Source organism: Panthera uncia, chromosome F1, assembly GCF_023721935.1.
Source record: "Panthera uncia isolate 11264 chromosome F1, Puncia_PCG_1.0, whole genome shotgun sequence".
NCBI lineage: Eukaryota > Metazoa > Chordata > Mammalia > Carnivora > Felidae > Panthera > Panthera uncia.
The window spans coordinates 31,385,448-31,401,004 of NC_064813.1; the positions used below are offsets into that span (position 1 = coordinate 31,385,448).

Here is a 15,557-nt window from a genome sequence, read left to right on the forward strand (position 1 = left end):
GCCTTCAAGGGCAAATGGGAGTTAGAGGTAGAAGGTGGGGTTTGGCGATGATGTAATGGTCCTCTTTCCTGACACCAATGTAGGGGGAGCAGTAGGAGCACATGGTATGTACTTGTATCTCAGAGGAGACCTGATTTTATTCTCGCCGTGTGAAAGCCGTGCTATTTTCCCCAGGAGCCGTATCACAGTGGATTAGTATATTTACATGTACCTTAACAATAAGTGTGAAGCAAAGCTATAAAGAACATCCTTCATTGCTTGGCAGACTTGCTGTTATTTAATTGTTTGTGATGATGGATTCGGGGTCTGTCCTTGCACTACATTGTTTCCTGTGTGAAAGCCAAGACTAAATGTTTCATTCACCATCCTGTCCTCGGCAGGTAGCATAGTACTTGGCACAAGAGGAGCTTGAAGAAGATTACTTGCCAGTAAGTTAGGAATTGGGCTGATACAGAATAACATATTTGACTGGTGGCCTTAGGCATGGCTCAAACTTTTTGAGGTTCTCCTGCAAAGGTCAGGACAGTCTGTCCTAGGTGGGGAGCAGCTCTGGCCATTGGCCTGCTCTGGACAAGTTGAGCATTCTTGGGTCCTGGTTCAAGGACCACTCATGTGTTGTCTCTTGTCTTCCTGCTTCAGCACTTCTCTATGCCACCATCTTTGGGAACGTGACGACCATTTTCCAGCAGATGTACGCCAACACCAACCGGTACCATGAGATGCTCAATAGCGTTCGGGACTTCCTGAAGCTCTACCAGGTGCCAAAGGGCTTGAGTGAGCGAGTCATGGATTATATCGTGTCTACCTGGTCCATGTCCAGAGGCATCGACACAGAGAAGGTAAGGAGGGTGACAAGCTCAGGTAGGCCCTGTGTGTTGGCTTTCCCAGAGAGACCTGAGGCACTCCTAGGGCAGTGGTTCTCTAACCTGGCTGTGCATCAGAATTCATTTGGGTAGTTTGGGGTTCCCACATCCTACCTCCAGAGGTTTTGATGTCTTTCAGCTCAGCTTTGCTCAAAGACCAGCAATTAAGAGATTCGGAGCCTTTATTTAAAAAACTAGAAAGACAGCATGTATCTCTTAGATAAGAGAGGAACTGGAAGTCTAACTTATATGATGATAAGACTCAGGGCCATCCAGAGTGAGGTAATCGTTGTGACTACTTTTCCTTTAGCCTCGGGCTCCGAGATGGCACAGCATTGCCACTGATTCTATCTTTATTCAAATTTTTGATATTTTGTTCATCGTGGATTTTTTTTTGCATGAATTCTGATTTTTTGAGATATTGTATTAAACTATAATTTATCTTGATTACTGAGTTTTTAGCTCGAGACTGTTGCCTCACTGCAGTCTCAGCTCTGATGAGAATCCTGTGATTCGTGGTCATTAAAAACAGATTCCCAGCCTCTATCCCAGATGTATGAAATCAGAATTTGGTGGAGGGGAAGGTTTGAGGAGAAATCTGCATCTTTAACAAGTGCCCAGGTGATCCTATTCATCAGATGAGTCTGGGGAATACTTACGAAGGGCTTGCGCCTTAGTAGTCGTTGGCTTGAGCAGAACATCAGACATCTCTCTAAGGCTAAGGTATCTGTTTTCCTATCTGGAAAATGGAAACAACAGTAAATCCTTATTTTTCTCTACGAGTTGCATGATTCTAGATGTATTTCAATAAAGTGAAGAAAATTTGGTGGCTGGGAAGAATACAGAAAAGGTACGGTGGGTTTCTATTCATTTAGGAATTATCTCCTGTGTATATTTCTATCAGCAAAAATGTAATCCTATGTCCATTTTTCTCTACTTCTCAGTATTTTCAACCACACTTCTCTTTTTACTGCTAATCTCTAAGGGCTTGGGGAATTCTGATTCCTTTCATTGTTAGAATAAGAAAAACAGAAATATAATGCTGTTGCAGAAATATAACACATTCAAAGCCAAATTCAACTGGCTTTGGATCAGCTATCCTTGCTCCTGCTCTTCCTCCGTTAGAATAGTTAGTTGAGAGTTGACCGTTTGAAAGGAAACCTTGAACTCAATTGAACGGATTCCAACTTAAAAGGAATGATCGTTCGGTTTTGTTGAAGATCTGCCATAATCACAACAGCAACATAATAAGCATACCACCATAGCACCAGCTACCATGCCTTGAACACACATTAAGAACAGATACTTAATGGGGCGCCCGGGTAGTTCAGTTAGTTAAGCATTCGACTCTTTTTGTTTGTTTGTTTTTATTATCTTTTTTAACATTTATTCATTTTTGAGAGACAGGGCATGAGCAGGGGAGGGGCAGAGAGAGAGGGAGACAGAATCTGAAGCAGGCTCCAGGCTCTCAGCTGGCAGCACAGAGCCTGACGTGGGGCTCAAACCTACGAACCATGAGATCATAACCTGAGCCTAAGTCGGATGACTAAGCATCCGACTTTTGATCTCAGGTCAGGCCTTGATCTCAGGGTCATGAGTTTAAGCCCCATGTTGGGCTCTGTGCTGGGAGGGAATCCTACCTTTAAGAAAAAAAAAAAGAGGTGTGCCTGGGTGGCTCAGTCGCTTGAGTGTCCGACTTTAGCTCAGGTCACGATCTCACAGCTTGTGAGTTCGAGCCCTGCATCAGGCTCTGTGCTGACAGCTCAGAGCCTGGAGCCTGCTTCGGATTCTGTCTCCCTCTCTCTCTGCCCCTCCCCCACTCATGCTCTGTCTCTCTGTCTCTCTCTCTCTCAAAAATAAATAAACATTAAAAAAACAAACAAACAAGTATTTACCACGGTTTCCGTGTGCCTGGCCCTGCATTCATGTGTCAGTTATGCTCTACAGCAACTCTGGGAGGGACCTACTGTTATTTCTACCCAAGAGATGAGGACACAGAGGCCCAATTAGTCTTGTTAACTGCCTCTGGTCGTAGAGTTAACAATGGCAAAGTCAGAGTTTGAATCCAATTTTTGTCTGACTTGGAAGCTTTTCCTACTATTACTTTTTTTTTTTTTTAATTTAAAACTGTACTGGAGGGAAGAAGGATAAGAAGATGAGTCCAGATGGAGTTGCCCTCATTTCTCACCTAGGCAGAGAATCAGCCGGGCAGGTCTTAGTCTCTGGCTTTGCCAACCACCTGCCCTAACTGCGCCTGTTGTTTTTGCCTCATTCAACGAGGCACGTAGGTTCTGTGGGTGCCTGGCAGCTGATGGAGCAGAAAGGAACTTTGATCTCTCAGCCCTGGGGCTCCTTTCCCAGGGGCCAGGATGGCTTTGTAAATCTGGTTGTCTGGAAAGAAGCCCTTCCCCACCCAACTGCAGGGCTGGGCTGGGTGGCTACCCATGGGAGATGGCGCCTAGTCAGCATTTGCCCTGCCCCTCCCTGCCATCTCCCTTTCCTGGCAGGCTTTGGGATTTGCAGCAGGTCCTGCTCTAGGTGAAGAGGGAATACTGTGGCAACTCACTGCAGAGCCCAGCCTGGCCTGGGTACCCCCTCTTCCTGGCGGGGGCTTTTGGTGGACGACTTTTGGGGAGGGGTCCAGTCTTGTGGTCCCAAGCCTGTCCCTGGTTCCCCTCCCCTCCATCCTGAGTCAGAATGGTCAGTGATGACCACAGAAGTCTAGGGGTATGTGGGGGTGGGGGGTGGGAGGGTGGCAGTGCTGGGCTCCTCTAGTTTGATCAGTAATTAGCTGGTGACCGTGAACATGTCACCTGTCCCTCTGAGCTTCAGTTTCCATGTCTGTAACACATGAAACTAGATGCCTTTTAATACTAAGGCCAACCTCTAAGGCCCCTTTGGCTATGACCTTCTGGACTTCAGAGGCTCTCTCAGGCTGACCTGTTGCTCTGCTGTGGTAACAAAATCAGAAACACGAGCTCACATGCACTGAGCACTTGTGTGTGTCAGGCATTGTACCAGGACTTTCCACACACCAGCTCATGGAATCTTCAGAATTCCTTACTCATGTTCAAAAATGAAGACTTGGGAAAAGAAACTAAGTATTGCTTCAAGTTCACACAAATAGTAAATGTTAAAGTCAGGAATTGAATCCAGGTCTGCCTGACCTTAAAGTCTGTTCTCTCAACCATGTATCTGTCCTGTCCAGCCTGGGGAGGTCCCATGAGCCTCTGTGGCGACATTTCCCATTGGCCTTTGAGGCCCTCAGGAACCAGCAGGGATGGTGTGTCCTAAGAACCAAACAGAAAGGAAGGTGCCCAGGAAGGGGTCTCCAGCTGAGAAGCATTCAGCTCAGAGAGGAGTATTTAGGACCCCTCTAACCTGTCCAGTGTAGAACCAACAGAAGAATGATGGAGATATCTGATGGCCATGACTGTCCGGATTTCTCTACTCCTGGGCTCCCTCTCCTCCTCACACGTGCTTTCCAGTGGCTCCGGGAGCAGTCCTCATGAATAAAACATTGTCTCCATTCCAAGGGCTCTTTCACTTGCAGCCTCTGCCAGCAAAGCCCAGCCCAGGGGAAACCAAATATTTACAGGTGAAGTCACCTGGAGAATAAATCTTGGCTTTGAACTCCTGAGCACAGTTTTGACATGACATGCAAGTGTTCTTCACTCCCTGGTGTTCTGCTTGGGGAAAAGAGGATCCAAATTAAATCTGCATTTAACAGGAGTCTTGTTTTTAATGAGCCTCAAGGAGGGAAATACTTAGCAAGCGTTCATTCTAAGCCTTGGCAGTCTGAATTTTCCTCTGCCTCAGTCTGTGCTCTGTCCCTGTCTCAGAGATCCTGCTTACTTTCTCAGCATCCAGCCACCCAAGAGCAAGAAGGAAGAGGTGCACAGAGCATGTATGGAGTCCCTTCCTGGGTCCCGCGCTATTCCTGGGGAAATTACCAGTAGATGTAATTTCATTTCATCCTCACAAGCCAATATGCATTTTATGGGAGAAACTGAAGGGTAGAGCAGTTAGGTCACTTGGAGGGGAAGGAGCTGGGATTTCAACTGTTTGACCTCCTCTGTCCACTGCCTCACTTCCACGCAGAGTGCAGGGGCACCTGACAGGATGGAGTATGAGCAAAATTGTCATGGGCATGGTGAGACTTGGACAGAGTTTTGAAGGAGGCTGAGAAATTTCCAGATTCCAAGGGGAGCGCCAGCCACAGAGGCACATGGGTGCAGAGAAAGCAGGGAAGCAGGGAGGGGTGCAGGTACCCCAAGGGAATGTCTTCACTGAACGTGTTTGATTTTATGCCCCCAGCTTTGTTCACTAGGCTAGGATGGGAGAAAGGATTATTTTAAGAACACTCCTAAAGAAAAAAACAAAAACAGAACACTCCTAAATTTTTCTGGAAAAGTCCATTTGAAGGCATCCTATTGTGTTACTTAATGCTTGCTATGTAAGGAGCCATGCAGTGTTTTCTTACAAAATTTGGTCCAGGGAACTATTTCTCCCCCTAGAAAAGGCTGAAAAATTTTCCTTTCTCGAAAGAGAAGACCCATATGACCTCTTATAGTTCCCCTTCTGTCTTGACTTTCTAGATGCTAAGAGTCAAATTACAAGTGCATTTAGTTTGGGCAGCTACGCGATATAAGGAGTGGTTAGTATCTAAACTAAGCTGTGGACTCAGACTACCTAGTTAGAGAGCCCAGCTCTGCCATTTTCCAACTATGTAACTTTGGGGAGATTATTTATCTCCCCTGTGCCTCAGTTTCCTTGTCTGTATGATGATATAATACTTGCACTCACATCATAGGGTTATGTGAGGATTAAATTAGCTACTAAGTGCATGTAACACTTAAAAATGTAAAATCATTGCTGGATTTTACTTATTTGGTTATTATTTGTCTCTTCTCACCAGGTGGTAAGTTACACAAGGGCAAGGATTTTTGTCTGTATTGTTCACCACTACATCCTCAGAGCCTAGAATGATTCTTGGCATATAATAAGTGCTCAATAAATAAGTATGAAACGAATGAGTGACTTTAAAGCACTTAGCAATGCCTGGCACGCATTAAGTGCTCACTGATTATTACTTTATTTCTCTAAGCCACACCCATATTCAGTCCATCAGTAGTGTCAGTTCTGTCTCCAAAATACATTCTGAATTAGACCACTGCTCACTGGCTTCCCAGCTAGCACCCCAGTTCAGGTCTCCTTATTTCTCACCAGGATGCTTGCAGCAGTGGCCTAACTCAATTCCATAGCTCCATCCTTGCCACCCCTTGGTCAGGGCCCTGTGACTCCATCTTAAAATATAGTTCCATCTTGTCACTCCCCCGCGTGTCATAATAATCCTCCAGTGTGTCCCCATCACGCTCAGAATGAAATCAAAGGCTTTTCATAATCTAAATTCTCTTCATGCACACTTGGCATTCTCCTGAAATCTCATCTCCTACCAGTTGCCCCCCTTTCACATTTTCACATCTTTCACATCGGTTATTGCTTGGGTCCCCTCGCAGCCTTTGCCTTTCTGCTGAAATGTTCTCTTTCACATGGTTCCCTCTGACATATGTTGCAGGTATCAGCTTAAATGCCCCCTCCTCAGAGAAGGCTTCCCCAAATATGGATCTAAAGAGTCCCATATAGGGGCGCCTGGGTGGCTCAGTCAGTTAAGTATCTGACTTCGGCTCAGGTCATGATCTCGCAGTCTATGATTTCGAGCCCTGTGTCGGGCTCTGTGCTGACAGCTCAGAGCCTGGAGCCTGCTTTGGATTCTGTTTCTCCCTCTCTCTCTGCCCCTCTCCCACTCACACTCTGTCTCTCTCTCTCAAAAATAAATAAACATTAAAAAACGTTTTTAAATAAAATTAAAATAAAATTAAATTAAAAGAGAGAGAGAGAGAGAGAGAGAGAGAGAGAGAGAGAGAGAGAAAGTCCCATGTACTCCTAGCCCTGACTCTCCAGCCCTTCTTCTGAGCATTTAGCACGGATTTTTGTGGTCACTGCTTATCTCTCCCACAAGAGTGTAAGCTCCATGAGCATAGGGACTGTGGCTGTCCTGTCCACCAGTGCACTGAAGAGGGCAGTCTAGCCCAGTGGGGGTTACTTCCGCCCCTGGAGTCCTGAGGGGCAACGGGATGGAGACCACAGTGAGGACCCTGACTCTGTTTGTTCCTGTGCCCGGCCAGGTTCTGCAGATCTGCCCCAAGGACATGAGAGCTGACATCTGCGTGCACCTGAATCGCAAGGTGTTCAAGGAGCACCCAGCTTTCCGGTTGGCCAGTGACGGCTGCCTGCGGGCACTGGCCATGGAGTTTCAGACAGTGCACTGCGCCCCAGGGGACCTTATCTACCATGCAGGAGAGAGTGTTGACAGCCTCTGCTTCGTGGTCTCCGGCTCCCTGGAGGTGATCCAGGATGATGAGGTGGTGGCTATTCTAGGTAAGTGTGTTGCTTTTGCTGGACATATACCTCTGGTGCCCAGGGTGGGCTTAAGCTACCGGAAAGCTCAGTGCCACTGCTACCTTCAACCAGGGAGAGATTGCTCCTCAGAGCAAGGTCGGTTGCTAGCGTCTATCCTACAAACAAATATTTCAGTGCCTGTTTTGTGCCAGCTGCTGTCTTAGGCACTTGGAGTATTTCAATGACAAAAATGGGTTTTGTCTTCAAGGGGCTCCCAGGCTACTAGAGGAGATGCACAAATGAGCAGATACCTGCATACAGTGCAAGAGGTATCCAAGTCAGTGTTCCAGTGGCAGTAAGACTTTCTGGAAGAAATGATACCTAAGCTGAAACCTAAAGACTGCAGAGGAGAAGGGACAAAGGAGTGTCCTAAGCAGAGGGGAAAACTCATGCTGTATTGAGAGAGAGAGAGCATCCCTGTTGAGAGAGAGCATGATTCATTTGTAGAATTGCCAGTGTTTCCCCTTTAGCATGGCCGAAGCACACAAAACAAGAAGGGCCACAGGGAGAGATGAGGCCGGGAGGGAGCTAAGCCCTGGGCAGATCATGGCAGGCTCTGGGAGCCACGTTAAGGGACTTGGGCTTTATTTCAGGGAGCCAGCGAAGGGGTGTAAAGCAGGAGAGAGGCACAGTTGTATTTGAACTGTAGAAAGATGGCTGTCATTGCTGCTTGGGGAGTGACTGAAGGGGGATGGCTGGGGCAGCGAGATGAGGTTGGAGACATGCTATCCAGGGGCAGGTTGATGGGGCCCTGAACTGACGTAGTGGAGGGCACGTGCAGAGAAGCAAATGGAGTTGACTCATTCAAGAAGTAGAATCAACAGATGGTGGGTTTGCTGTCGGGGGAGAGGGAAGAGTGGATGGGGACTGCGGGATTTCTCACTTGGGTGACAAGGAAGCCTGTGTGCCACCCACTGTACTAGGGGATGTGGGAGGAGGAATGGGGTCATAGGGAGACATGTTGGTATTTTGGCATTTTGAGCATCAGTGGCCTTTGAAGGATTCATCTGATTGCCTGAGGTAGCTACACAACAGCTCTTTACTGGGGACAGGTCCACCTCTCTGAAGGGACAAGCCATCATAGTAATAGCCATCATTTACTGTCATCTAGTCTGTGCAGGCATTTTACATATGTATTCTCATTTTAGCCTTATGGTAACCCTATGAAGTGATTTTATTATCCCCATTTTTAAAACATGTTTATTTATTTGAGAGAGAAAATCCGAAGCAGGCTCCACTCTGTCAGCGCACAGCCAAACTAGGGACTCGATCCCACGAACTGTGAGATCACGACCTGAGCTGAGATCAAGAATCGGACGCGCTTAACCAACTGAGCCCCCAAGGCACCCCATTATCCCCATTTTGTAGATGAGCCAGTGAAAACTCAGAGAGGTTAGGGAACTCTCCCAAGGCCTCACAGTGGATGAGGTCCATGGAGCCAGCATCCTGGAGTCCCTCTGAGCCCAAAACCTGTACGCTGATCCATTTGGTAATACTGTAATCCTCACAATAATTTATGTAGATTGCCAGGTACTGCTAGGAATTGTGGACATCTTTAATCCTTTACATATGATTTCTTAGGAAACTGAGGCAGGGAGAGGTTAGGTTACATGGATGTTAGACGTGAGATTCAAACTAAGAATACAAACTAAGTATCTAAGAATATATATATATGACTCAAATTTTGTTCCTGCTTGATTTTGGAGTACATGATATGCAGCCTTTCTCTTGCTCCTCTGGCCGCAAGCCAACTTGCCCTCTTGATTACATTCTGCTCAGGTTAACCCAAGGATGATTTATATTCCTTCAGCATGAGATGGCAGATGGTCAGAGGGAGCCTGGGATAGAGACCGGGTGTGGGGTGAAAGTTGTAACTGGTTTTTTTGCTAAAATAAAGGTCTGGATTCCTGCTCTGCAGACAGGGTTATTCTGTTCCTTGCCTTCCTCATCCACAGAAAGCTGAGATTTTACTGCGTATAGGAACAGAACGCACAAAGGGTAGGGCCACTGTTTCGGGATGGCAGCAGGGAGAGGCCATTTATCTCTTCTTTTAATACTCATCTGTGTCCTGGATAGAGAGGACTTTCTATTGGAAATCACTGCTGAGATATTCACCCGGCTGAGAAGAAGAGTAGTGGCTAGTGAGCTCTCCTTTGAGTTGTAATTGGAATTGAATTTGAATTTGAATTGATCCTTCAGTTAAGGGCATCTTTCACTGATCCCCCTCAGTGAGAACTCACCATATGCCTTTCCAAGGAGTCTATGCTGGTGACCAGCACCATCCCCCTTGCATCCTCATAAGCAGAGCATCCTTAATGAGCTCAAACAGCTGCATATTCGGAGTTGGGGTTGGACACTGAGGCATGGAGATAAGACAAGAGCTACTGGATGGTTGAGGAAGACAAATGACTACTTCCCTGCTGGGTCTCAATTCTCCTCAGCCGGGGATTCTTGTAGGGAAGCAAACCAGGCCTTGCTCCACTGTTGATTTACTTGGTCAGTCGACAGGTTCTCCAAATTCAGCCCTCTGTCTCCGGCCCTCTGGACATCCTGCCTGCTTCAGTTAGCAATGTGGACAGGACCTCCACAATAACACAGCAGCTTCAGATTCAGAGTGGTTGTTGCCCTGAAGCTGTCCAGACTAGAAGAAGCTTCTTCTTTGTGTCCCCAGGGGCCAGATTAGATCCAAAAAGTAGGTCCAAGCTTGACATCCTAAAAAGCCTGTAATATTTCAAGTGGCTCTTATTCTAATACAAGGGCATGAAACAAGTCCTTTGAACTTACTTGACCTCTGGGCCAAGAGTGATTTGCTCCCTGGAAACTTAAGTTCAGAGTTTTGTTGTTATTGTTGTTTTTTCCCAATTAGGGTATCTTTTGCTCAATTTACTGAACTTGATTTTTTCTTGCAAAGGGGGTTCAGGTGACAAATGGTTACTAGAACCAGATCTTGATTCCCTTTGGATGCATTTTAGTTCAATCCAACCACAATTTATTGAACACCTACTACTTACCAGGCACTGTCATAGAATTGGGGTTATCAGTGAACCACACATTAGCCCAGACTTCAAGGAGCTTCTATAAATGCAGGAGACTGACATTATTGAAAAGGCAACAGTCACGCTGCTTGATAAGTGTTACCACTTCTAAAGGATCTAAAGGATCACTGGACAAGTAATTATTGCGCAGGTACCGTATCTAGTGCTCCCACAAGGAAAAGAAATAGCCAGGAATCCTTAGTTATCATGAAGCGGAAGGCTTTAGAAAAAGCCCAAAGCTCCTCTGTCTCATTCAGTTGTCTCTACTGTCTTGTTATCAGTTCACTCATTTGCATGCTGTTAATTTGTTCCTTCCAGTTCTAATATTCTGTTTAATTTTAGCATGAGAATGAGGAAAAGGGTCTGTATCCCTGAGTATGTTTAGTATGTGCTAAATACAGAACCCTAGAAGAGTTTTCTAGAAGAGTGTTCGTCAGACTTTCTTGATTCATCTCACCATATGAAATGGTGTATTGTGTCGTCAGCGAACACACACACACACACACACACACACAGTTATACATCAAGCTCAGTGCTTACTCTTGCTGCATGAGATGCAACCTGGTGTTTTCTATTAGATTCCATTCTCTTTCATTTAAAAGGAAATTGACGTCATGACTCACTGAATTGCTTTCTTAACTGACTCCAAAGCCTGCAGTTTAAAAACACAAACATAGACAATAGCTCTTGTGGATTGAAAGGCTTGCCCGTCCCCTGTGGGCAGAGAATATACTGGATAATCTCTTAGAATCTCCTTTTCCTCTGATGTTCTTTGCCTTATGTTTGAGAGAACACCTTCCCACTCTTCTCTCAGAATTCTCTTGGAAATCATAAATGTGTTCTCAAATTTACTTTCTTCATTCTCTGAAATAAATTCAAGCTTTTCACATGTACATTTTATTCATTATATTTTTAAAGTAATTTTCATCTCATTTTTCATAGATATCAGAATAGAAAGGTATAGGTAACCATTTTGCCCCAGCCCAAGCGATGGAAATGCCCAAGCACCTGCAGGGAAGTTGTTATCTCGGATCCGTGTTACTTGACCAAAGGAGATGAGTCATAGACTTTCATCAGGGCTCTGCTTGAGTGTGATCCATCTCCCTGTGTTTCCATCTTAAAATGCAGTGTTTAAATGATTTTGTTTCACTGTGATTTAGTGTCCCTACAGTAACTTCTATGGGTTTTGCATTTTAATACTTAATTTGTATTTTAACCATGGATCATCTCGTGTCTCTTCTTTTTGTTTTGGTTTGGTGGTTTTTCATTCTCCTGGGCAAGACAGAATCTCTTTGGCCAGACTGCACTGAGTTGGGGAGAGAACCCTGGAACTGGAGATTTAGCTACAGTCCTGGTTCTGCACTAATTCCCTGCAGGAGTTCCACCACTAATTGATAAAGTCTCCAAGGCCTCCTGTGCTTCTCCTATTCCCATCACACTGCATCAATTGCATGTTTACTCATTTGTCCTTCTTGTGAACTGATATCCTTTGATTTCATATCTGTAGCTTGGCTCAGCATATGGAAGGCACCAGGGGCTGTTTGTGGAATTGAATTGAATTGAGTTGAGTTGAGTTGAATTGAATTGAATTGAAAGGCAGTTAGAGAGTGGGATGTGAAGGGTCCCATGGTCCAGAATAAGGGTCTGGATGTTATCTTGTGGGGTTGAAGAGCTCAGAAAGAGTTTCCATAAAGATTTGGGTTCCACAAATACAGAGGCATGGAGGTTTGCTAGGACACTTGGGCGAGAAACGATGAGGGCCTACGTATGGTGGTAGAAGGGAGATGTGGAGAAGAGCCAGAGCCCAGAGATATTAGGGAAGGGATGGCCTCCGGGCTGTGGGAGGTGGTGGGAGGGAATCGGTTCTGGCACTGCATGGACAGGCAGCAGAGCCAGAGGAGGATGAAAGATGAAGGGTTTATTTCACTGAGTTTATAGTACCTTTTAGAATACATCTAGGCATGGCTCTCAACTAGTAGAAACTCTTTTTGACTTCTGGCTGGGTCAGAGCCTGCCCAAGGAAGGGGAGCAGCCATGGGCAAGATTGACAGGCCGTGGCTCATCAGACACTCAGAGTTAACTTGCTACTTGCGGTCCTGTCACTATTGAACTAGGATTTACATGTAGATTCTCCTTAAATGTGCACATAAAGTTGTAAATGCTTTTTCATGATGCAATCTTTTTTTTTTTTAATGAACACCCCCTTCTCATGATTCCTACTTTAGAAGACACTCATCTTTGCTTAGTTTCTTTGTGTCTACTGACCTTGGTTGACTATTAATGTGGCATCTATTTAGTTAGCAACTATCACAGCATAACAGTGTGTTAGTCTCTTTGCAAGATGGGTGGTGTAGAGAAAATCCTTGTCTTGGTTGAATGTTCTGTTCTACTTGGGGAGACAAATGCATGATTAGTGACAGTAAGTAACACAGGTACATATTCATGGAGGAGGCAGGAGTTGACTAGGCTTGAAAGGACTAGTAGGAGTGTTTGTAGGCTGTGGCTTGAAGTGGGAAGAGTAGCATAAGTCTAGAGAGTCACTGGAGGTGGGGATATATGTAGGCATATTCAGGGACCAGTGTGAAGAGAGTAGAATGAGGAGAATTTACATGTGGCCAGTGGTTCTCAACTTTAGTGAACACAAGACTCAGCTGGAACTCTGGTGCTCAATGAAGATTCCCTGTCCCCTCCCCAGCTCTAGGATGGAGTCTTGGAATCTGCATTGTTCACAAGCCCTCTCTCCTCTGGGTGGTTCCATTGCATATGGTTAGACCTGTACCATGAGAAACATTGCTTTAGGCAGTCACTGCTTGATGTTTTTGGTAGAATGTGATCAGAGGATGACATTGTAGAAAGTAGTAAGGCAGGGAAGCACATGGCAGGGACCTTTTATTACATTAGCCTAAAGCATATGAAATTGCCAATGTTCAACTATTTTTGACCTGCCAAAATGGTAGAATAAACATCTTATGATCTGTATTCAAGGGGAGGAGGGCCCAGTTTAGGATGATGGTTCTGTGAAGGTGGAGTCAGGATTTGGACATATGAGGTAGAACATTCTAGATGGAAAGAATGGCGTGAGTTGAGGCCTCAGGAAGTGAAGAGTATATTTTATGACCACAGGACCAGCATTTGAGTGGGAGCTGAGAGCCCTGAGGGGCAGCAGTGGGACATGGGGCTGGAGAGGCAGATCAGAGTGGACATTTCTAAATGTCAGTGGGGAATAACTGAAGGCAATAGGTAAAGTATGACACCATTGGAGTTGTGATTTGTACAGATTAATGAACTAGACAAAGAGATAGGGAGGGCATTGGGTGACTGTGGCTTATAAGTAGAGATGAGAGGTGTTAAGGTATGGGCAATAGAAACTGAGTCAAAAGTAAGGTTGCCAAATCAAATACAAGGCATCCAATCAAACTTGGATTTTATATAGATGAGTAATTTTTTGTGTATTTCTCAAACATTGAATGGGATGTACTTATGCTAAAAAATTATCCATTTATCTGCAATTCAGACTTTAATAGGGTGTCTTGTGTTTTGCTAAATCTAGCAACCTTTGATGGGAAGGACAGATTGATGAGACATTCTGGAAGGAAGAGTCTCAAAGATTGTATAGAATAGGATGCAGGGAACAGCCAGAGGGAGGTGAGGGAGGGGATTCTGACAGTGAGTGGGGAGAAGGAAGCACCAGAACAGAGGAGATTAAGTCAGGAGGAAGACACAAGAAAGGTGATGTGCTTGGTTTTGATTTGTCCCATTTAAAGACCAACTGGAGTATTCAACAGCTATTCGGAAAGATGGGTCTGAAACCAGGAAAAGAAGCTAGGGCTCTAGATAGAGATTTAGGGTTCAGGGGAAGGAATAGGAAATAGGAAAAATAAACAAAAGAGACAGGAAAAATAAACTAAAATAAACAAAAGAGAGCATTTTTTAATGTTTATTTATTTTTGAGGAAGAGAGAGAGACGGAGTGTGAACGGGAGAGGGGCAGAGAGAGAGGGAGACACAGAATCCGAAGCAGGCTCCAGGCTCCGAGCTGTCAGCACAGAGCCCGATGTGGGGCTCGCACTTATGAACTGTGAGATCATGACCCGAGGTGAAGTCAGATGCTCAACTGACTGAGCCACCCAGGTGCCCTGAGAGCATTTTTATAAATGACCAAGTATAGCAGAGCATTTTAAAAGAAATGGGAGTGTAGCTATTCAAAATGTTCACAAGGAATTTTAAGTGGTATTAGAAATCCTTTTGATAAGCAAAGTAAGTAAAATATAATTTTTAAATGCAATATGATCTCAGCTATGTGGGGGAAAACATTTGTAGATAAAAGCCCACAAACATCTCTACTCACATGTCATAGTTGATGTCTTTAGTCTGTGAGGCTATAAGAGATTTTCATTTTCTGCATATATGTATGTGTCTTTCAAGTCTTCTTTTTAAAATTTTTTTTAACATTCATTTTTGAGACAGCATGAGTCGGGGAGGGGCAGAGAGAGAGGGTGACACAGAATTCGAAGCAGGCTCCAGGCTCTGAGCTGTCAGCACAGAGCCCGACGTGGGGCTTGAACTCAGAATGGCAAGATCATGACCTGAGCCGAAGCTGGACTCTCAACCAACCGAGCCACCCAGGCGCCCCTCTTTCAAGTCTTCTTTAAAAGAGCATATGCTACTTTCAAAATTGGGGGAAAATTTTTTTTTTTTAATTTAAGGTAGATCTTGAGAAAGCATTATTCCATATATCCTTTTACCTATTAGGATGCAATTTGAAAGAATAAAACTTTTTTTCAGAAAGAAGTCTTGACAGCATTTCTTCTGTTATTTACTGATCCGGTCAGAGAAAAAATGACATTTATCTAGTGGGTACTACCCAACCCTTCCCCCAAACGCTTCTTGAAAAGGAGGATGACTAGACATTGAAGACAGAGTGGCTATCTAATAAGGATTTTAAAAAAGAACAACAGCTTCATGTAAAACCCTCGTTATTTTAGAGATGGAGGGGCTAAATCCTTCATGGAGATGCTTTCTGGGATGCTTGTGAGCTGGAGGGGTGGGGGGGAGGCCCCCCACTTCCTGTGCTACCATCTCTGCGGTGCATTGCTCCACACCACCCCGGGGACCTGGTGTAGGGGCCGGGTGAATATTACAACCGCACACCATATAATAATATCTTTTGCTCATGCTCAGCACAAGGGGAGGAGGCT

At 45.0% G+C, this 15,557-nt stretch overlaps 1 protein-coding gene across 1 annotated transcript in view; it reads left to right on the forward strand.

Annotated features, from left to right (window-relative positions):
• The window catches only part of KCNH1 (potassium voltage-gated channel subfamily H member 1), a 331,323-nt gene that overhangs the window by 215,203 nt on the left and 100,563 nt on the right, over positions 1-15,557 (forward strand). Inside the window, exons 5-6 of the mRNA XM_049635049.1 lie at positions 640-839; positions 7,052-7,304. Of these exons, the coding sequence (XP_049491006.1) occupies positions 640-839; positions 7,052-7,304 (453 nt within the window). The remainder of the gene's footprint in view (positions 1-639; positions 840-7,051; positions 7,305-15,557) is intronic.